General features: G+C 44.0%; 1 protein-coding gene across 12 annotated transcripts in view; it reads right to left on the reverse strand.

Moving 5' to 3' along the window:
- Nucleotides 1-23,747, reverse strand: part of fbrsl1 (fibrosin-like 1) — a 358,314-nt gene that overhangs the window by 46,618 nt on the left and 287,949 nt on the right. For all 12 annotated transcript variants that reach the window (XM_081610487.1, XM_008417609.3, XM_008417611.3 and 9 more), the window contains one exon: nucleotides 625-673. In XM_081610487.1, the coding sequence (XP_081466613.1) occupies nucleotides 625-673 (49 nt within the window). The remainder of the gene's footprint in view (nucleotides 1-624; nucleotides 674-23,747) is intronic.

Here is a 23,747-nt window from a genome sequence, read left to right on the forward strand (position 1 = left end):
TTTGACCAGCTGAGCTTCACTGCATGTAGTAAATATTCATGTGCCAGAAATACCTGTTGATGTGTGTCACGGAATACACACACGCAAAACAAAAAGCATGCAGAATTCCCAAAAAAGCAACAAAAAAAACAAAAACAAAAAAAAACAAGGGCCTAATAATTCACATATGTGCATACGTGAATGCGGACAAGAGCGCGTGTTGTCTGGGGGCTGACAAAGCTCTTTTTCTGTCTTTCCTTTGGCATCAATTATGATCCAGGCCTGCTGTCAGAGAGCTTGTAATGCCTGAGGGGAAGTACCCATTTGTGGGAGCATGTGGCAGGGAGGCTCTAAATCCTCTCTAATGAACCAATATGTAGGAGGGCTAAGCCTTTGGCGGGGTCGTCCAAGAAACACCACTGTGCACCCGGAGGAGAAAAAACAACAACAAAAAAATGCATGCATATGTAGTCACCAGACCTCGTCTATGTCTGGCGACATTTAAATCTGAATGGGAGCTGCAGGATTAGAGAGCTAGAGAGAGCTGTGGGCTCATTTGCAATAATATAAAATAATTTAAAAAAAGGCCACAGATTTTGCTCCGTTTATGAATAAAGCGGAGGAGAAAACGAACGAGGCTCTTACCTTTGGGTGCGGTAGGGGAAAAGAGCTTCTCTGATCCTACATCAGATACCTGGAGGGGAAAAGGGAAAAAAAAAAGAAACACATGAAATTCAAAGATCACGTGAATCTGAAGAGAAACTAATTAAAATCATAATTTGTGCTCCTAGCATTTCTGTTCCAGAACCACAACTGCAGAAGCCGATTTATTTATCTGCAGGTGACGGCGTCACAGAATCAATCAGCAGCAGTCGCCCGATCGAACAAGGACAGGAAGCTGCTTCTGGAGCCTGACTTTCCCCTGATGAGGTAACATTAGGTGGCAGTGTTGGGCCACCTGAAAACCCCCACACAAGAAACGCTGTCAAGGACACAGGAAGGCAGTCGGCTTGGCAATGCAGCATCAGAGGACAAAGACTTGGAGGGGAGAAAAAAAAACATGCTGCTGCTAGGAAATCAGTGACGGTTTTCCACCAATCAACACTATGCACTTCTATTTCTAATTCATCTAATTTCATTTCAACAACGGATCTCTCATGGTTGTTTGAAATTGTAGTCGGTAAGCAGCAGGCCTGATGTTGGTGGAGGTCAACATAAGGGAAGCTGAGGACGATTTGACAGAGTGTATCGCATGAAGTTTGGCGACTAAAATCAAAATCGCTGCAACGCAACTTGTGTGAACAGAAGATATCATCCCTGAGAATCCGCTCCTGTGTTTTCCAGGCGATCGTTTCCCTTCGTTTCAGCTCCTTTCGTCTGACTCGTTAAAAAATCCGCAGGAGCCCGGCATATGTTCCACCCAGAGGGCCCCCGAGTGTCCTTAGCTGCCACGCGTGTATTTCATGCTGCACAAAGGGAGCATATGTAAAGAATGAACAGCGAATCTTGAGAGCGTACAAGGGAGACATAGAGAGAAAGCGGATGATTCTGTAAACACAGATGGCTGTCCTTGGCATCCCTGTTAGTTCTTCACAAGTGTTTTGAGGACATCCTCTTCTTTCCAAGACCTTCGGATTCAGACTTTTACTGCGATTTGACTTTCTTTTTTTCCTTTTCTTTTTTCTTCTCTCCCTTCCTACAATGTTTGGATGTCTCTTCTCTCGCAAACCACAACAGACCTCGAGTAGAGAGTTGATTCTCTTATGAACTTGCTTTATTAACAGGGCATAAAAACAGAGATATGAAAGCTCAGGGGAAGCCTCCGCCGAGGAACACGACAGTCGAATCAGAAACGGAAAGCATTAAAGGGGAGAGGATCCGCTGATGACTACAAAGAAACATTTTTCTGTCGAGTTCTGTGGCATATATTCCACGAGGAGACGTTGTGAGTCACTTGGTTGAAGCTCAGCAGAGATTGCAGACAGTAATGGACTGAACAGATTTTCGATATAAACACTCGATGATTATTGCACAAAACTCTTTAGCTGAGTGTTTTGTTTTTAGCTGCTTGCTGAGTGGACAGATGCTAGCTACCGCAGGAGGTAACGGGTTCTACTAAACTGCAAATGTTGTGCAGCAAATATTCAAGACTCCTGAAAGTTTTCACATTTATGGGCGGTTCAATACGTCCATTGATAGATTAATGTTTAAAAGGGATGAATGAACAGATGGACAGACACATAAACGAGCAGAAAGAGTGACCAGAAACTATTGGGTGACTGGACAAATTGACAAAATTATTTTATTTTTGTGAAAGTGCCTTAAACTGAATCGATTACGGCATCTTTTTTTTTTTTTAGATTCGTCAGCACATTTCATTTATCATTTTATAATACAATGACGTTATGTTTTTAATGAGGCTTGGCATTTTTTTTCTTTCCTTTTGTTTCTTTTAATGCGTCCCGTTAAGCAGTGTGGCACTCGGTTGATGTCTGAGTGCAAAGAAGTCCAACATATTTAGTTTCACAAGTGGACAATCACACACATATACACACACGCTCACATAAACACCTTAATAAATTGCTTTTATGTTTATTTCAAATGCAGTGGACAGAAAGAAAGAAAAAGAAACAGGAAGAAAGAGACAGAAATATAGAAATAAATATTGCAAGACAGAAATAGAGAAAGATAGAAAGACAGAAAGAAAAATGAAAGACGAGGAAAGAGAGAAAAAAGAAAGGGACACAAATATAGAAAAAAGAAAGAGAGAAAGACAAAAGGATAGAAAGAAAGGCAGAGAGAAATAAATAAAAAGACAGATGGGTAGAAAGAAACATGTAACAAATAGACTAATTGATAAATTGAATCATTTATGCAACTGGACATGGATGAAGGTCTTCAAAGACAAATATTTTTGAATACCTACAGTTTGAAAACATAAATCATACGTTGGACCTTGAGACTGCGTAGGAACTCTGAAGTCTAAAACCTTTCTTTGGTCTCCACAAGTGGAACAAAAGGACAAACATTCTGCTGAAATCTTTTCCGTTTCCTCCTGCAGCAGACAAAGTGACCTGGCTCCGGAGGAGAGAAGGACTAGCTGTGCACTGCCCTCATTCAATCTCCCAAAACCAGAGCCAGCACAGACTCTTTGTTGGCTCTGGATGACATTAAACGCTCCAGTACCAACCCTCGGCACAGAAAACAGCACAACCTCAGCCTTGAATCAAGGCCCTGCAGGCCCTGAAAGAAAAATATGGGCTCAGAGTGAAATGAAGCTTGTCAAATGGACACGGAAGGCGGCGGCTCAGGGTCGTGCTCAGAGTGACACGGGGTCACAAAAGTAGAAAAAAATAAAAAATAAAATAAAAAAACAAAATAAGTCAGGTGAGGCTGTGACTCTGTGCAACGGCTAAAAACAGTTGTGACCAAAGTGGTTATCCGGAGTGCGACACAGACAAAGCGTGTTCCCGGGAACAGACGCGTTGTGTTTGGTACATCTCCTCCTTCCCATTCCAGCCCCGTGATGAACAGAAGCTCTTTTTAAATTGTACCTGAATCCCAAGTAACAGCGAACCAACATTTAAGAGTTTAATGCTGCGTTTTGCACCTGCCAAGTCTGCATGAGTCAGTCACACAATCCACAATTACAAGGCTGCCGTGTAAAGGCGATGCTGAAAAAAGGGCATGTCGCAGCAGAGCTCATGTTTCTACTGGTGCTTGTTTTTTTGTTGCAGCTTCTTCCTGCGCATTGCTGTTGGTCAAGTTGACTGGTTTCTCACTCACTCTCTCTCTCTCTCTCTCTCTCTCCGTTTCTCTCGGGGCCGCGCTGCCGGCTAACCGAGCCGCCTGCGGTCGCGGTGCGAGGAGGTCATGTGTAACAAATTCTTCACACTCTCTCTGCTGAGGCGACCCCGACTGCCATTACCGACCGAGAGAAAGATGAGACGGACAGGAAACGCTTATGGAAAGAGGCAGAAAGACGACGAAACAGAGGAGCAAAGGGCACGGTTTTCAAAAGGAAGCGGGGAAATTTAACCATTAAACAAAACTAAAGGGTGGCGGCGGGAGGGGAGGGAATTTAAGCCACATTGCCTAAGAAGCCAAAAAGCCCTCGGAGCGGGCTGCAGGAAGCTTGACCTTTGCGAGGGCCGTCTGCTATTTGAGCCTGGGGCTTCGGGGGCCTGGCCCCCTCTCTGGAGGGCCGTCAGCTGGCCTCCGCTTTCCTTCTCTATTCTATTCATTAGCTATGCTTTATGATTCAGCTTCCTCTGAGCCACACAAGAGCTCCCCGAGGAAAGAGACTGCTGGATGGAGAGAGAAAAACGGAGTGAGGCTAGGGGGACGAAGAGGGGGAGCGGGGTAAGAAAGAAGGAGGTCACGGGGCCCAGCCGAAGCTCAGCTCCCAGCAGCTGTGAAATCCTCCCGTTTCCTCGGCAGGCGTAAAAAAGAACACGGGAGAGAAGGGGGAAAAAAAGAAAGAGAAAGGAGTTAAGGAGAGAGCTTGGCCAGTAAAACCCACCATTACAGCGCTAAATCCCTAAAGCGCCACATGCCGGACGATAATTCCCCAGATTTAGAGAATGCCAAATTACAAATTACGGCTGCTGTTTGTTTTAAGAAGTCCACAACCCCCCCCTCCCCGAACACAGATGACTTATTCACTCCATAAATCCACCAGACAACGGCGCGGCCGCCGAGGGAGAGCGGGGGAGGCGGTAAGCGAGGCGCGCATGGCGAGGCCCCAGACGAAGGGAGGGAGGGTGTGTAAGAGCGGAGAGAAAAGTCTCCATGTCCGCGTTGCTTTTACTTAACAACACGGCCGGCTAATTAATTTGGAAATATCGGAGACAACCTTAATAGCGTTCTTTTAATGGCAAAACGCCTCCACGCTTCATTTCTGCACAATAGGCCACCGGAGCAAGGCAATGCAGTCGAGGAGGGAGGGCGGCGTAATCAGTGGAATGACCTTGAGGCATAAAATTTATGAAAAGCATTGATCAGTTAAGGATGTGATTTCACTCAGACACGAAGGTCAGCAATTACCCCAGACTCAATTAACCTCATTTAGTAAAGACTGCTGAGAGACCAGTTTCTCGCCCCTGCCCCCCCTTCACATCCCATAACCCAGCACACATCAGCCCCTCCCTACTTTATATCAAATGATCCCCAGGCTTTCAGTCTTACCTTTGATCTGGGAGCTCTATTTAATGCCCCGCATTCCACACAGCAGAGCAAATTATCTCCTAGCAGTAAGAAACCTTGCAGTCAGAGATTAGGTAAGCCCCAGACCAAATACAAGCAGATTCCTGATACAGCCGTCCTCTGTTTGTGGGTAAAGGAGGAACAGCCTTGCCCTTCCATGGTACACTTTCTAAACACCTTGGGGCAGCTTAATCACGACAGCTGCGGCGTGAAAACAACAAACCTTTCGGCAGGCTTTGTTGTGGCCTCATGTCAGTGAAGACTATAATTGCTATTTAGTTGCGACTCATTTGGAGTGTTTTGTATCAGACAGAAAGCTGTTGGACAAGGTCTGAGGTGTTTGGTGTTAATCACATATGAAGTGCCTGAGAAAAGTATTCGTACGACAGGATATTTTTTTAAATTTTCATCTTAATGTAACTCAGTCCATCATATTTCTGCCACTTCTATGTGGATGATATATTCACTCACAACATGCTGGATGTAGGTCAAAAAGTTACATTTTGGTCAATGTTTTATTTACTTTTTTTTACTAGAGCTCTTTCTTCTGAATGTTTGCCGTGTCGCCAGCTGCAAACAGAACATCTTGTTACTTTCCTCTTTTTTCCGTGGCTTTTTTTTTTCTTTCTAAAATCTACTGCAAGCGCCAGAATTTGGGAACACATGATGAAAGGCCTCTCTGTACATACTCTGCAAGAACAAAGACATTAGTTTACTCGAGGTGGCAAGGACAAGAACAGAGCTCGCACCGGCCAAGTTTATGTCGAGCGCCGAACTCCTGGGATGATGACGGAAAAATTGCGGAAGAAATAACATCTCCCCTATGCTGCATTAACCAGGCCCGCTTCCAATTTCTGACCAATTACACAATACTTGTCAGACGGTGTACCAAAAAAAATCGGTTTCAGCTGAATGATGTGTTGAGAACAAGCAGAACCGAGGGAGGAAAAAACCAACTTCTGAAGTCTTGAGGAGTTTATACAAGCCTCAGTCGTCGCTAATGGATTGAACAGAGATGCTGGGACAATGTTTTATAACTTAACCTCTGGCCTGTTTACCGTGTTCCCTGGTCTTCATGATGCTGTTTGCTTCATGACGCACCTCTGGGGCCTTCGCAGAACTGTTGGATTTACACTGAGATTACATTACACACAGATGGACTCTATTCGCCAATTAGGTAACTCCCGAAGGCAGTCAGTGTTTCTTCCACTTGACGATTCCAGCGCTTTTCAGTCGCGCTCTCCATCGCGCTAAACAGGTGGCTCTATTATTTACCGTTTCAGCACACCATACGCCGACACCTTCCAAAAAAAGTTGTAATATAGAATTTTGGGAGTAGATGGGTTTCACTATTTGGTCTATTACATAGCTCAGGCAGGTGTGAATCCTTTGGAAAGCACCAGATACAGGCTAGTTGGAAACTAAAATGTTTTGAAGATGACAATATTCTTATAGAAATATCAGCTCTTACAGAACAATTCCTGAAACAAATTTGATGGGCAGAACAAAAGAAGGCAACTCATAGAAGAAGAAGAAAAAAACCACCAGCACACTGTTATTCCTGCCTCAGCGCCCGGCCCAGCTCCTGTAGATGAGATAAGCAAAAATCTTGTTGGAAGCGAAGATGCCTGACAGGCCTCTATGTACACACAACCATGTTTGTATTTATATTGCTGCGCCGTGACACGGCACAAAAGGATTCAGCAGACGGCAGGCCAGAAGAAAATGAGAGGGAAAATGAAAGGAGCCAAATGGGCCATAGGGCACATTTCCTAGCACGGCCAATCAGGCGCTCAATTACCCAGGTTGAACCTGTCTGTTCGTCCCTCTCCTTACCAACACACACGTCCGTGCACGCACACACTCCAACCTACACAGTGTTAATTTGCCTCCCTGCCTGGCGTTTCATCACTGTCAGCTTCCTCCTTCATTGCCCTCTCTGCCAACTTCCATTGAGCGTCTCCTGAAGCTGCATTTCGCCACCCGAGCTCAGAGTGGTGTAGCTCACAGGTGAGGCAGAGTTGCCTGGAACACCAGGCCAGCAAAGTCGATTCACTTTATAAATCACAAGTGCGTGCAACTTTTAAAAAGGAAAATTGTTTTTGTTGTCGTGGCACAACAGCATGACCGCAAGACCGCTCTGCATCCCCAACCATTTCTTCCCCCAGACATCTGCTGAAGCCACTTTTGCAATAAATGCTGCATTAGCCATGCACAGTGGGACTACAGCTCCCAGGCTACAACAGGAGACACCAAATTAATTATCTCCCCAGCATTTGTCCTCACACCGTTCCAGAAACTTAATGACCTCCCGAGCGGTCGTTTATTATGAGCCGCAGCAGTGCCTTCCATGGGAGCAGACGCCATCTACCTTGCCTTCAATTCCCACCCTCCGCTCCTCTACACATCCACCGCTGCCGGCTTGTCAGAACAGGTGTGAGCCGGTAATAATGCAGAACCCCGGCAAGCATGGCGAGATGCGCCGAGACGACAGAGAGAGAGAGAGAGGGAGGTAGCATCCCACGCAACTGTCAACCGACGGATACTCGCCTCGACTGGAGCATCATTAAGATGATAATGAATTCCATGGTGACCAAGTAGAATGAAGTGGCCTCCCCTCGCATGCTTGCAAAAAAAAAAAAAAAACACACACACACAAACCACTTTGTACTTAGCCCCAAGTGCCATTTTTATAGGCACACATAAACGCCTGCGTGTGTATGGCAGAGCATCAGGGCTGGAAACTCCTGCCCCCGCTCGCCCTAGCAACAGACGCAAGGAAATGAATACCGATGGAAGTGCACGGGGGCATGAGCTTTGTGTAAAATATTATCCTCGATCTCGCTTGCTGCACCTCGCGCCGTCAGTCCGCCCTGCCACTCTCTCTCTCTCTCTCTCTCCTGGGCTGTGAAGCAGTTGCTAGCCCTTATCATTGCTGGCTGTCAGTTTAGTATACAAATTAGCAGTCTATCAGGGGAATGCAGGAGCCCGTTTCATCAGTAGGGAGAAGGGCAGAGGCGCGCATTGCATTAAGGTCTCTCACTGCCGCAGACAGAGAAAGTCACAAATCAACGGCGCAGCAGGCCCGCAGCCAACGCTAACCAGATAAGGAGAAATGAAGGAAAAGGGACGAGACATATTTCACTAGAGGGGCTCCAGATCTGTTCAAACTCCCTGCGAGGGGGCCAAGAGTGAAATATAGGGATGGGGCGCAGGGACCGACGAGGCAACAAATCACGGTATCAGCCCAACAGACTGACAGGAACTCCATGAATAATAGATACGGAATATGAAAAGTACAGGAATTCCATTTGCGAAAGAGCCTTTATTCGATTAACAGCTACAAATTGGAGGAAATTAGCGCCAGCGCATCGACGCCATCTCCGCCTAAGTGAACATGTGGATGTTAATACCAGAGGAGACAAAACATCTGGTGAGGGCTCTCATTAGGTGGCATAGCGCAATGAGGCACAGCCTAAATTGCAGCAATAAAAGCCGACAGACAAATCATCTCAACCACCGCAATCCATTTAACTCAATTAACGAAATGCTTAGATTTGGAGCTCGGTGGTTTAAAAAGCACGCCGGGCTCCAGAGGGCTAGAAAGTCCAGGGTGGACAAATGGAAGATAGCGGGGAAACCGAAGCAAGAAATTAGCCGGGACTCTTCAGAGAAGAAAGTCAAGTTTAATTGTGCAGCCCATTTCAGCAACAAGACAGTTCAAAGTAGTTTACATCATATTCTGCAAAAACACAAAGACTTACAAAGTATTTTTGGTCTAGGTTCTAGTGCAAATACCTTAGCGCACTTGAAATAAGACAAAAGTAACTTGCAAGTAACTTCAGCGAGATATAGGAGCTTATTTTAAGTCAAAAATACCTTAGTATTGATGATAAAGTACGAGTTCCACTTAATTTTAACAATACATTTTTCCCAGTAGAACGCCAGTAGAAATAGTACTTTATCTTCAATATTGACTTAAAACAAGCATCTGTGTCCTGAAAAGTTACTTTCCAGTTAGTTTTGCCTTATTTTAAGAAACTGCACTAGAAACTGGACCAAAAATACTTGGTAAGGTTTTATTTTGTCAATGCCACCATCATAATCATCAAGCAAATATACATCGATGCTCGTCAATATTCCACTTACTACTAATCAAAGGCAACTCTAAACAGGTGGGTTTTCACCCTTGATGTGAAGGAACTCAGTGTTTCAGCTGTTTAGCAGCTTTCTGGAAGTTTGTTCCAGATTTGTGGTGCATCGAAGCTGAATGCTCCTTCTCCATGTTTGGTTCTGGTTCTTGGGATGCAGAGCAGAATCAGAAGACCTGACTGTTCTGGAAGGTTGACAATAGCAACAACAACAGGTCTTTAAATGAATTTTGGTGATTTATAAACTCGCAGATTTAAAGTCCACTTTCTGAGCTATACAGTGAGCGTGAGAGGGGGCGGAGTGGTCTTCTTGTCTTTCTAATGTCAAAATGTATGCCAGCAGCGATAAGAAGCTGGGATAATCTCTGCGGTATCAGGAGGCTGCTCGTCATTACACCGTGGCCCTGATACAGATCGGAGCACCGCCAGCCTCCTCTGGCTCGCCAGGCTTCACGCCAGCAGAGATGGCAGATAGCCCCGTAAAGACACGGCTCACCACTCCCTGATTGGTTGGTCAGGAACCACAACCAAAACGTTCCCCTTGGGCTGCCATGAGAAGGCAAGATAGCGGGCGGCAGGACACAAAAAGCTCACTCTCCGCGCATCTAGATTATCTCTTTGTCGTACAGCCTATCCACTGTTGTCCGTGTGGGTGGTGGGAAATAATAATAATGGAAAAAAAAAAGCCTTTGTGTGAACATTATTGTCTGAGAAACAGGAGAGTAGACAGGCGGATTATTTCAAAAACAGCTTCCCCCCAGAGCTCTCACAATGCACCAGTGTTGATGCCGAGTGGAGGATCCTGGAGGAGATAATAATAATATTCCTAGTCAGAGCCTTTGCTGCATTTGAGCCGCCTTGTAACAGAGAGATACACATCATTCTGACTGGCCCGCTGTGACATAATCACCCTGCAGAGAGCTGCAGGCGAGCTTGGTAGGCAAACCACCTCTCACTGCAGCTTGTTAAGAGAAAGGTGGCTTTAAGCACTGCTCAATAAAAACTCCCATTGAACTTGTTTTTTTTAGGTTTTTTTCCCAGTCCATCTGAACAATGTCTAGGTGAGTCATCGCCCACCTCAGGCTACACAACTTACATTCTTCCTTTCTTCTTTTCTCTCAAGATTACACTTTGCTTTTGACTTGCATGAATTTGCTAAGAGGGAAAAAGAAAAGAAAAAGCAAAAAAAATAAAAAACAAAGTCAGTAGGATTTTAAATAATGCAGCGATAAAAAAAAAGAAAAAAAAAGAAAAGAAAAAGCAATGACCCTTTCCCTTGCCTCAACCCACACATGGTGAGTTTGTTCTGCAGGGGGAAAGACAGCTCACAAAGAGAAGAAAAGCCAAAGCTGGCACTACACGGAAATTTGCGGTAGGCATTGGCTCGCTCCTCTGGGTGCGGACACCTTTAATGAGAGGAAAAAATGCGCAGCGAGAGGCAGCTCTCACCCATGCTATGCCAGTGATTTTTGAGTAAAATGAATCACCTCCCCTCTAACACAAATAAATATTGTTCTAATACCGGTGGGAGCCTGATGCCGACTCTAGGCTAGGGAAAGGGATCCAAGCTTTTACCAGCCTCCATATCCCCGGTGGGATTCTGCATCCCACAAATTCAGAGTCTGCACATGATGAGCCCACTACATGTCTGTGAACCCTCGGATTCAGGTTTGGCTAAATGTAGAACTCTCAAATGATTGGCACCAGGCAGTGGAGGCTTCAGGGTGAACAGATGACAGAATAATGCCGCACATTTTTTTGCGCTACAACCACAAACATTAATGGATTTTACTGGGATTTTTATGAAAGGTTTGGGATTTGTGTTCATCCCCCAACTCTGACACCTTTAAATAAAGTCCAGTCAAACTGACTACCTCCAAGTGTCTTTAATTAGTAAATATTGTCCATCTGTGTATAGTTTAATCTTAATATTAATTTAGCTTCAGCATCATGAAGACCAATGGTCAGGGATGAAGCAAAACAATGTCCAGTGCTTTAGAGGTTCCACAACCTAAGAGCAGAAAGAGGATGACGCATGGTTTTCACAAGGTTACCGAAACATGGCGGACAGGCAGGACATGAAAAAAAGAATTATACAAGAGGTCAATAGTAACTCTAGATGCAGAGATCCACGACTGTAGAAAATCTGTTAAACAACTACTAGTCTCCACAAATCTGGCCTTTATGTAGGAGAGGTCGTTGTTAAAGATAGCAATGCAAATTTCAGTTTGCAGTTCACCACAAGCCATGTAGGGGGAATGAAATGATTACAACTAAACACAGAGCACTCTGGGAAATTATACATAGCAAATCATGACTATGTGCCCTATCCATAAGGGCAAATCTATTTAGTTTAATTCTATGTGTTGTGCCCTGAGTGACGTCGTGCTTTATTATTTATTTTGCATTACATTGATAATTCCTAATTTCACTTTCTCAACCATTTGAAAAAGGTTTGTTGTATTTTTTAAATCAGTTTCAGTTTCTTTATTATTTGTTTTACATTGGCTGGTGAACTCCTAATTGCACTGACTGAATAAGTTATAGTTGAATTGTTTTCATTTCAAGTGTTCTGCACTGGTGCAGAGTTATCAAATAAATCTGCTATTCGGTACACTTATGTCTATGTTTCAAAAAAAAAGAAGCGTTTTAAGTCAATTCTGTGCTGTTTTTCTGTATTGGATCGGTATCGGCCAGTACTAAACCATAGATATCTGAATCTGTATCAAAAGTGTTCCCTGGTTGTAACATGGCCAAGTGTGAAGAAGTACAAGTTGTATGAATACTTTACAAGACACTGAGCACCTCCATCACCTGTAAAAACCAGCAACGCCCCGAGGATAAAGACAACCACTTGCTCTACTGAGCCACAAGGCAGTTGGGTAGGAGCAAGATGGCAAGTGGTGGAGTGGAAACCTGGAAGGGGGGTGGAGTAGACTGGCACCCGTTGCCCAGCATCCGGTTGCTCTCACACCTCCTACACACGTCCTACTTCAAGGCAAACATGGCATGCACTATATAAAGGTGTTTGTGGCTTCTGAAGCCCCCGGGCCACTGTGGAAAAGGATGTGGCACGTTAAGTGGAATTTACTTTTGATGCGGACATCAAGCCTCAGGTTTCTAGCAGCTGAAATCCAAGCTTCTCCCTCAGGGGTAGAGGGGGGGAAAGCCTTACTGCAGGGTTGGCCAGGACACCGAATACCCATGCAGTCACCTTTACATGTGCCTTTGCTGCACAGCTGTCATTATAAAAGCAGAAGAGAGCTGGAGGTGGTGGCTGAAGAATGTTGGGGAGGGGTTGGGAGAGACAGTGTTTCTGTAGACAGATTTTATCAGATTAATATAGCTGCTACTGACCATTTCGTCTGGTAAACCAGCCCTCAGTTAAAGCTGCAGTTTGTAACTTTTATAAAGAATGTTTATATATATATATTTGTTAAAACTGTCATCATGTCCTGACAACATGTTATGAGACAAATAATCTGTGAAAAGATCGATCTCTTCCACCTTCTCCCTGACCTGGTATTTCTGTCTGAAGAAATACAAAATTCCCGACTAAAACAACAAATCAAAGCCAGGAGAATGGTCTTTGTGCTGTCAATCAACCTCGTGTACTCGCTGCTAAAAGTTCTAACGTCGGAAAAACAACTTGCTGCTTGTAGACCATCATAGGTGGCCATGCTAATGAGCCTGAGCGTTCACAACAGGCTATGCTAGCTGCAGCGTAGCAGAGAGCAAACGGGGGGAGATGGAGGGAGAATGAGCAGTAACACTTTTTTTTTTTTTTAAGGTTTTGTTGGCTCTAGTGGCCTTTATTTTAAAGTAGTTTGACAGGAAAGAGGGTAATGAGAGAGGGGGAAGACATGCGGCAAATGTCGCCAGGCTGGGAATCGAACTTGCGACCACTGCCAAAAGGACTATGGCCTCAATACAGGGGTCGTGCTTTGCCCCTGCACCACCACAGCACCCCATTTTTTTGTTGTTTTTTAATAAAAGGAAAATACTGCAGCTGTAAGCTATTAATGACTTACTTTGATACTAAATCATTCCTAAGTGATTTTATGAATGATTTAAAAGAAATCATTTGGAAAAGAAAAAGGAAAGCGAAGCCATAAAATGAGCTAAGAAATCTCCCATCCCTCTTGTGTCTGTTTCATGACATGCAGAGCTCTTCAGTCACTGACAGCCCAGATGTGTAACTTTTTCCAGGGGAAGTGAGGAAGTATTAATAACCGTGATGACATATCAGTGACACATGTAAGGAGATTTGCTTTATGCAGGATTAGATGACAGAGGAGGAGGAGGAAAGCTAAATGTGTACCGCTATGAAGCCAGGAGAGGCTAGCTTAGCACCACCGTGACAACTGTGAAAGTCCTTATTGTTTTAGACTGGACGCTTAGAGAGCATCATCAATCTGGGACGGCATTCTCTGTCCTGACCTTGACAATGGACATGCAAGTAATGCCTTTGTAGAACCACCTTCAATGACCTCAACAGAGGTTTTTTTCCAAGTTGTGAAGCTCCTTAACTCTGACCAGCAGTCCCTGCTGAAGAACAGCATCCCTGAGGCATTATATTGCCACCACGTTGGCAGCGTCAGTGTTAGCGTCCAGCGTGTAGGTCAAAAAGGTTATTTGAGCAACTTCTTTTACATTTGCTGTTCCCCTTTAACCAACCACAAAAAATGTACAACCTGAATATGCCGTAAACCAAGACGCCTTTCAGTCCAATTCTATTCTTTCTGCATATTCCATTCAGTAAAATGTAATCAAATAAAACTGTCTCTTTTTAAAACTTTTCTATCCCCAAAAAATTATGGAATGCAAGTCTAATTAGAAAGGTTTAAATATTCAACCAATCTTATTACCTGCACAATCAAGTATTTCTTCTGTTAAGCAGCATTTCTTCCTATTCCACCAAATAAAATGCCATTACTTTTGTGTTTGCATTCCTTCATTCAAACAGATGTAGAATACAGTATTAAGATATTATAACTTGAAATCGGGCTGATGTCTTCTGAAGTAATTTAGTTGCTCTGGATGTCATGTAATCATAGCAGACTGAAGGGGTGTGAATACATAAACATGCTGAGTAAAATCTGAAAATAATGCAACATCTTTCCTGTGGATTCATAGTTATGAACTACATTGTGTTAATATATCCAAAAACCCGTTAAAACACATGAAAGTTTGTATTTGTAATGTGACAAAATGTAAAAAGTTCAACGGGTATGAACACTTTTCCACATCACTGCATGTGTAGCATAATTTGCTCAAGATTAAAATATAATGAAGCAAGTAAATGCAGCTTTGTCTTACATGCAGCTGCTTAAATTATTTACGTGTAAAGAAAAAAGCAAAACAAGACAATTGCTCCCCAGAGCTGCTAAAATGCTTTTCCTGGCTTGTTTGTTGTAGCACTAATGAATATCTCGGTGCTTGTTGAAAGCTTCTATTTCTCTTGAATATTATATTTCGTCTAAGCAAAAAATAAATCTGCAGAACCTAGTCACATGGAGAATTCAGTCACTTTGCTTCAAAAATACCAACACCAGTGATGTAACCGGAGATGGCGAACATATTGCACTGGATTGATTCGTCTGCAGTGTATTGGAAAGGACTAGGCTTTCCAGCTCATTACCAGTGGAGGACTGTCGAAACAGGCAAACTTCCTGTCAATAAAACCACCCTGACAATTATCCTGGTGAATGGCATCCTGAACGCTGAGGTGTTTTTGTGAAGGAACTCGCCCTCCTCGCTGATTTTTTTCCATCTATTTCTCTAACGACCGGCTTGATTAGCAAATTGAGCCGAAAACCGGCTTGTTTATTGAAAGCAATTCCGCGGCAGCTTCCATTTTCTGTAGTTATTTCATCATATGCTCATCCAGACCCACCCGGCACGACCCAGATGGCTACCGCAAGTATTTGAATAAGAGATATGCAAACAGATGAAGTGAAGGGAGCAGCTTGTGTGCTCAAGCAGCCTTTTCTCACATCTGCCAGAATCCTTGGATTAGTTGGTCCGGGCCCCAGGGCCTTTACACTGCATTCATTCAGCGCATGGAGGTGAATGGATGTTTGCAAGGCATGTCTGTCACGAGAAAAGATGCTTATCGCTGAGCCGAGGAATCCAACGCAAGCAGAGTCGAGACTGAAAAAGGTGGAAGATTAGAAAAGTCTTCATGAATGTAGATGACATTGATATCATCTTCAGGTCAAAACCTTTTTGGGTTTGGTCATTTATTAGTAAAATGAGGAGCTTGATAGAAGAGGGAAGGTCACTATCAGCATGTCTAAGAGCCTGGATACAATGTAACCATGATTTATTTACTCCTGTTCTTCTGGTTCTGTTTCATAAACTGTGGATCGGCTAGCAGAATCAGGATAAAGCAAAGACTTAAAACCTATAGATTCAGAAAAGCTAGAAAGGTTTTCATAATGTTGATGCCAGATAAAGTCAAATAATGACCTGAGTTTTATCTGGGTGTTTGCAGCATAAAGTGATTCAGCTTTGCCCCTCCACTACCTGTTGCTGAGCCCTGCTGATTCCATCGCTTACAAAAAAAAACAACAAAAAAAAACAATAAAAAAATTTAGCAGCTGGAAATACTAACGGTTACAAAACCCCCGACATGGTCATAATGTGTAAGCTACAGCAGCACCGCTTATTACTTACTTATAAGTTCAACCCATTAACACCAAATGTTACATTTGATACACTTCTTAAATTATGTTGAATACAGAATAGATGTTTTTGGTTATGACAGTTAAATCAGCGTAAAAGTCTGATGTTTTAATTATGCTGCAAAGAAATGTAGAAGATAAGACACTGACTCAAAAATGGTTTCTTTTGTACAATGAAACACATTTGATATTTAATTACAAAAAATCTTTATGTTATCAGGATTTAAAAGGTTAGAATTTTATCACAATATTTTGTAATACTAATTTGATAACGATAAATTAAAGAGGCATTCGTTATCTCGTTTTTTTTATTAATCGAAATGCACTGGTGCAACAATAAAGCAAAATTCCTGTCAAGGTAAGATTTTTTTTCACGATATACGACGAGCGCATTTGTAGCTTTTTACAAGTTATTGTTGGTGAAGAAAAAGTGTTCAGGTGCAGCGCAGCAGAGGCTGGTGTCCCAGCCAGGCGACATGTAACTGGAAACCCCAGTGGGCTCCTGGAAGACTAAAATGCTTCCTCTGACTGGGGCCCAGATCCATGGCTGACAGGGTTCCTGGTGGGATGCCAGTGATGGGAGGAAATACTTTTATCCCCTGCTCCCGCAACCCACTACAGATCAATAACTCCGTATAAAAACAGAGTTACAGAAACAGATCGGCTCAGGGGTTAAGTGCATTGCTTATGCTATGAACCATTTTGACAGATACTCAACAATCTTCCAAACACGCACGCACGCACGCACGCACGCACGCACGCACAGAAAATAAAAATATCTCGGTTTGGATCTCTCCTGCTGGCTACCCGGGGAAATTCAGCTCCAAACATTGTGAGCGTGGCAATTATAACGGGGGAATACGTGCGGAGTATTTGCCTGCACACATTGTGCGATGATTGATGGGTTAGCAGAAAACTATCGAAACTGCCGGGGGTCGACTTGAACCGCCTTCCTGACAGCTACACTTGTATCAACCCCCCGGCCTCACCCTGCCGCTAACAGGTGGCCTGTCCCTCACAGCAAAGTCGACCGCCACGCACGGCGGAGGCCACGGATAGTCTTCAGCGAGCCACGAAACGTTCGGGTTTCCAGCGCTGGGGCAGACATGGTGGCGGAATGCAGAGCGAGGAGCCGAGGGGGAGGGAAGGGAGGAAAATACTCCTCCAATCAAATAAATGCCACTATAAGCACAAGTGACAAGTCTTGTTTGGGGTCGTCCCTGCTCGGGGCCCGAAAGGCCAGCACTGTCTCATCTCCTCAGCTATGTCTGGGAGCCAGCTGGGTGGGAGAGGAGGAGGTAGAGGAGGAGGAGGGAGAAAACGCCTGATTGGTGCCACAGCCAAGGGTGAAAGCAGGCCAATTATATTCCCTATTCCCCCAAGAACAAGCCAGGCCCCTCTGGTGGAGTGAAGCCTCTGCCACCTTGCCTCTCCTGCACCTCTCGAGACACTTCACGTAGATAAATAAATGACAGCTCCACCGGGGCTCGGCCTAGCCTCCCTGCCTGTCCGCTTCCCTTCACCTGGCATTACAGCAGATAGACATTTTTCCACATTATTATTGTTGCTTTGTCATCCGCTGCCCCATTCACTAGCCGAGCTAGTGGCTGATGATGCCGGCGGAGGACCCGAGGAGATTGGGAGGGGAATGTCTCTTGTCAAAGTCAGCATGGCCTAGCGTTGCAGAAATTTTAACAAGTTCCCTGGGCTCTCGCTCGCTCTCTCTCTCTGCTCGCCGCCTGACAGACCGAGGTGCCACAACAGGGCCGCCTGACAGGCCTGGACACGACGCCATAGCTGACACTTGATAGACGAGAGGAAAGGCGAGAGGAGAGGCAACGAGGAGCCACCCTGAAACGCCTGAATTAATCATACCGCCTTCCACCGGCTTTAGGTATTAAAAACCTAGAAATATTCATTACCTCTTAAGATATTTAAAGCCCTTTGTACATTTTGGCATGTTACAACCACAAACTCGTCTTGGTGACAGACCAAGACAAAGCAGTGCAGGACAGTGTGCTTAAAAAGTGTGGCGAATATGTTGACAGACCCCTATATTCTGATACCTCTCAATAAATAAAATCAAGTGCAACAATTTCTCTTCAAAAGAAAACCTTGTTAAACAGAATCCACGTCAATCCTTCCACTAACAAAGCTTGCATTTTAAAAAGTTCCTGGATTTGTATTGGTAACAGGTCACAGAGAACTAGTTAATCATTTACCTGAAAATAGAGGAAGTACACAACTGCAAACCTACTAAGACATGGACACCCAGCTAACCTGAGGCCTTGAGATCATTTGTAGAAGAGTAGTAAGAGGGAAAAACCATGCAGAAAGAAATTCTGTTGGAGGTTTGCAACCACTCTGGTCAAATGAGACCAAAGGTGAAGCTTTTTTCTAGAAAGCAAAACACACAAAGCAAAGGATGACATACCTGTATGGTGGTGGCCGTTTTATGGTGTGGAGAATATATTCAACTTTGTAGCATAACACTAAAAGAGTGAGGGCTACAATTGAATTATTTATTTCAAATCATATTCATTGACTAGAATGTCCTAGTCAAAGTCCAGGCCTATAGGTCCAATAAATTCAACGTATGCTATTTTTTAATAACTACACGGTAAGTTCAGAATTTTATTCTATTATGTTTTTATATACTTTCTATTCTCATCTTTCCTTCAAAAAGGAATTTCATTTCTATTCTACTCACAGACAATCTGAGTAAATTTGAGCTATTTTGCAAAAAAAAAAAAAAAAATCACAATTTTTTTTTCTCGAGTATCTAGTTGTGCAGAGCTGGTAAAGACATGAACCAAAGCAGAGCATCGACTCTGGGAGGTTGAGAATAATAATCGCATGCCACATGTTTCAGATAGTTTTTTTTTACAAAAAATTATCTTTTATACACTTAAAAAATTGTGGAGTCCTTCGCACTGGACCGTCATGCAAAATCCCAAAACAACACAGAAAAGACTGCTGCTAAATCACATGAAAGCATCCAATGGGTGTGAATACTTTTGTAAAGCATTCTGTATCATTGCACCGTTGTAAAATTTACCCATCTTAACAAAATAAAAAAATAAAAAAATAAAATAAAAGACACATCCCAACATGTTTGTATCCATTTCTTTGGTAACAAGCAGGAAGAGGCCCTCAGTCAGTCCCATGCTTCAACTCAACGTGTACAAGCATTTTTTCCCCCTGCGCTCTCACCACTCCCTGATGCTTAAACCAAAAACCAGATGTTGCGGATCAGTAGAGATAAAATACAAGGCAAATAAAAGTGGTGGGGGGAATGGTACACATTAACTGTAATCAAACAGAAACAAAACGAAGACCAGGACAATTTAATTTCTTCTCGCATATAATTTGGTTTTATGGGGCAAGGAAGGCTCAACAAAGAGGGAAAGATGAAAAGGAACTCAAATTACATGGGAAAAAAAGTGCAGAGGCTTTGTACATACACTCTTCATCCATTCTCCACAGCTGTAGACAGGGCTGATGACTTGTATTAAAAACTTACTGTAAACGGCCCATGGGAACAGACTGTGACCCTGATGGATTCAAGTTGTTTCAACATGGTTGAGACTAAATAACAAGAGCTGGGAAACACTGGTAATGAGAGGAGGAGGAGTAGTTTCTTGAAAGAAATCTGCTTTTTCTGGCATTGATAATGCCAGGGCTTGTACACACGCAAAAACAAAGTATCTCTGCCACGTCGTTTAAAAAAAAAAGAAGAAGAAGAAACAATGTCATACAAACAGGATCGGTTTAAGAAAAGTGTTCATCCACCTGCTGAATGACAACAGTGAGGGTTGTTTTAAACATGCCACACCCATAGGGGGCAGATCAGTCAACTGAAATCCTTCAAACCAACTTTGACTTCCTGTTCAGAATGAAACATGGCACCAGGAGGTTCATATGTGCGAACAGACAGAGAGGTAACTACTTTAAATTACTGTGTTGTAAATGAGTGAATGTAAAGTTAATAAAACACAAGATGTTGTCGTCTGGGAGTCATTTTAATGCAAATATGTGGTCGTTTAATGACCTCTGCCTCCATATTGGGAGGAATAGCTGGTGTAAAACAGCTAATCTTCAGGAGCTGTTTTTACTGTTGTTGCCTTCTGGAGATAAATAACATTTTGAATTGAACTGAATTGAATTGAATACTTTGCAACTCAACGCATTGGAGCAGTAGCGACCAAATCGGCATCAGAAAGGTGCTGGTTTTTTTTACCGTGGTTCAAATTCAGCCATTTCTCCTCCACTGCATGCACATATGTGGCGTCAGCGCCACATTACTTGTCGCAGACTGTCACACGTTGACCTCTAAATCTCCGGTTTCCAATGTAACACAATCCTCCAAATGAGAAGAATTCTCAAATCTCCACTTTTGGTCTGAGTTTTTATTAATAATCATTGTTGGTGACATTTTACGATGGAATGCATATGTGGACCTGTCAGTTCGGTTTCCCAGATACCCGCCTGCGTGTGGACTAAGCCAGATCATTCAATTTTAGTGATACTTGGTTGCATCCATCCAGTGGAATTCCTTCAAACAATGTGATTTTAAATAATTTGTCATGCCATCCTGCCAAACAACTGAAGGAAAGTGTAATGTTTGGCCGCCGGAGAGACGTTGGATGAGGCCTGAGCGAGGTGCTCTATGAATCCACTTCATCTCCGTCTTCTGTTTGCAGAGTCTCTCTCTACTCGCTGGTGTTTCCACAGTGCTAAATTGCACAGCTGTTCCACAATCTGTGGCAGTGTTAATTACCCAAATGTGAGCGGCAGCTCGTCAGTTCCTCGCTAACGAAGAGGCCTGCTTTTCAGCGAGGGTGCCGTATGTTTGGTATGTAGGCCCGTTTCCACCCAACACTCCCCAGGCTGTGCTTGGACCACCCGACACATCCGCATCCCGGAGAAGACGCATCTAATTAAAGCTCCCGACTCGAATCTGCTTACTAAGGGGGGAAAAAGAAAAAACACACGGCCTGGATTAGAGGACGAGGAGAGAGCGGTGAAGTGGAATGGGAATGCGGGGGGAGGCTTTAATACACTACAAGTGAAAGGGGCTTAGAAAGAAATATGAGAAGTCTCTATGGTAAGATCTCAGGCGAAGCTGGAAGGAAATGCTGTGTGAATGTGAGCCGATCAGTCAGCGTTTGTCAGTCTGATCCCTGAGCAATTCCAAAGCCCCCAGGCAGAGACAGACAAGAAAGTTGTTTCTAGAAAAGTGTCTTTTTAACACTCCTCGTAGCTTCTTCTTTCACGTGTACATCAATCCTTGACTACTAGCACACACACAAAGAAAACCCACACCAGAACTGGCAACAAATCAGCAACAACAGTTCGGTTTAAGATGTTTTGTTTTAGGCGCATAGATGATGTCAGTATGTAATGACAGCGTCCTCTCAGCAAACACTTTCAACCAGAGATGCTGTGATAAGGCGTTTCCAGGCTAATACTGGTTAGGTTGTTTTTTTTCTGTTTTCCCTGATAAAAGGAAAAATGAGTTGCAAGTGCTTTGAGAGAAGTAGTAGTTTTAAATTAGGGGTCGCAATATTTAGAAAACACGGCCTCAAGTTATTGTTGAATATTAAAATCTCAATATTGTGACTAAAGCCCACTTTCCACACTGGTCTCTTTCCTGTGTAGGATCTTGGTACGCGAGATCTCACAGGTGTGAGGGAAAGCTCAAATATTCCTGAAAAGTAGAGTCTCAGTGCACAGCACCTGAAAAATGATTGCCTACTATATATTGCATTCATCCTGCTGCACATGCTGACTTTGTGGTGAGGACTGCTGTTCCATGTATTGTGCAGCTCTCCACTGAATCTCACCAAAAATCAAGGAATTACATAACTTTGCACATTTATGAACTGCTAACATTTACCAGCTTCTAAAAGTAATTTAAAGTACATGCTTGGTTTCTCGGAAATTAGTTGATGAATAAATGATCTGGGGAGAAATTGAGGTTGGATTGAGCTTCAAAACTGCATCATTGATTGCATTTTCCGCTGGAGCAGTTTGCTTTCACACTTCATTGTGTCAAAGGATTTAAACCCTTTAAAAACCCGCTCGCCCCCTCGCCTGCGGTGGCGCTGCACCAAGAACCACTGAAGGAAGCAACTTCCTTCGATATAAAATGTAAACAAAAATGGAGAGGCATTAGATTTTAGCGGTTGCAGGTTTTCTCGTCTTTGGCTAAAAACCACAAGCCATTTCTCCCGCTAGCGCTAGATCTGAGCACTTGATATGGTCGTATTTACCCAGAATGCCCTGCGCTATAGTTGCTCCTGCTTTTAGAGCAGCTTCAAGTCCGCTTGGCCTTCATATATGCATTCAAGCTACAACAGAGTTCACTTTAACCAAACTGAGAGCAAGGCTGACCAGCGTTCGATTGCAGATTCACATCTCCCGAAACAACTTGCACTTTCTAGGCAAATGAACTAGAATTTGATTAAAGTGGACCACATAGGGCTAGTGTGAATGTGCCCTTATGGATTAGACCCTCAAGCCTCTGATCTAAGCCAAATGAGGGGAAAAATGGAGGAATGAATGGTTCATCTCTACAATAAACTCTCCAATACTTAGATCATGATGTACATTAATCCATGACTGATGCCCAATGTTTAAAAGATAGGTGTTAGGAAGTCCCTTCAAGAATCCCTTTTTCCCTGCTCAAAGTCTTGCTGTAGTGTACCGCCCACCTCTGGGTACACTTAAGCACCACGACCTAAAGCAGCACAGTGAGAAGACATAATGAATGCATGAAGCTCGGTGTCACGGGGGCTCGTATGGTGCACAAAACGATGGGGCAATTAGGCCCACACAACACCTCGGGATAGCGTGATGAAGGACTCCTGGGCTCGTCTTCTCCGCCTCTGTTCCTCTATCATTAAGGGGCTGAGCAGCCACATCTGGCTAATGGCACGCCTGGGGTTCCTGCTCAAACATTGTGCCATGCCCCGCACATTTAATTACGCCTCATAAAGGTAACAAAAGACGCGGCCCGCTCTTGGGGAAGCCGCGTTCGGGAAAATCGGAAAACGGGAGAGAGAGAGGTGGAACGTGGGCCCGCTGCCAGAATCACAGGTTGATCCAGGTCGGTGGCTTCAAAAGACGAGGAGGGGGGAATTCGCTCGAGTGTTTCCTCCCCCCAGCCCTCCACGTCTCCTTGAGATGGGCAGGAGACGCTCAGCAGCTTGGAATCAAAGAGAATCTGGTTTGTCTCCCCTCCCTCTGTAAATCACAACCTGCTATCAAAGGCTAATTGTAGCAGAACTAGGGGATTAAAGGGAATATGTACAGGAGCTGTTTGAAGGAAAAGGGCTCCACATTGTCAGGCAGACAAGAGGAAACAACAATAACATCACAGGAGGACACAGTCCTCCATGTCCACCTTGCCTCTCATGCACCGCACTTGCCAGAGAAGCAATGTAAAGAGCTCTGCACACTCAGCCTGCAGCCTCAAACACATATTACCCGCCGACCGAGTGACCCAGGCCTTCAGCCGACCTCGAGGTATACAAAAGACCTTGGATGACTGCTTTGTGCTGCAGCCGCACGCAGCTGACATTTTGAGCCGAGAGAGAAAAACAAATTAAAAAAAGCAGCGGCGCTATAAGCCCCGGGTCCCTCGGCGAGCAGATGCCCACATTTAGGAAATAGCATCAGAAGAGGGAAGGGGATGAGGACAAAGAGCTGCAGATCATTGTCG

This window comes from Poecilia reticulata, chromosome 9 (assembly GCF_904066995.2).
Source record: "Poecilia reticulata chromosome 9, P_reticulata-male-v2, whole genome shotgun sequence".
Classification (NCBI taxonomy): Eukaryota; Metazoa; Chordata; class Actinopteri; order Cyprinodontiformes; family Poeciliidae; genus Poecilia; species Poecilia reticulata.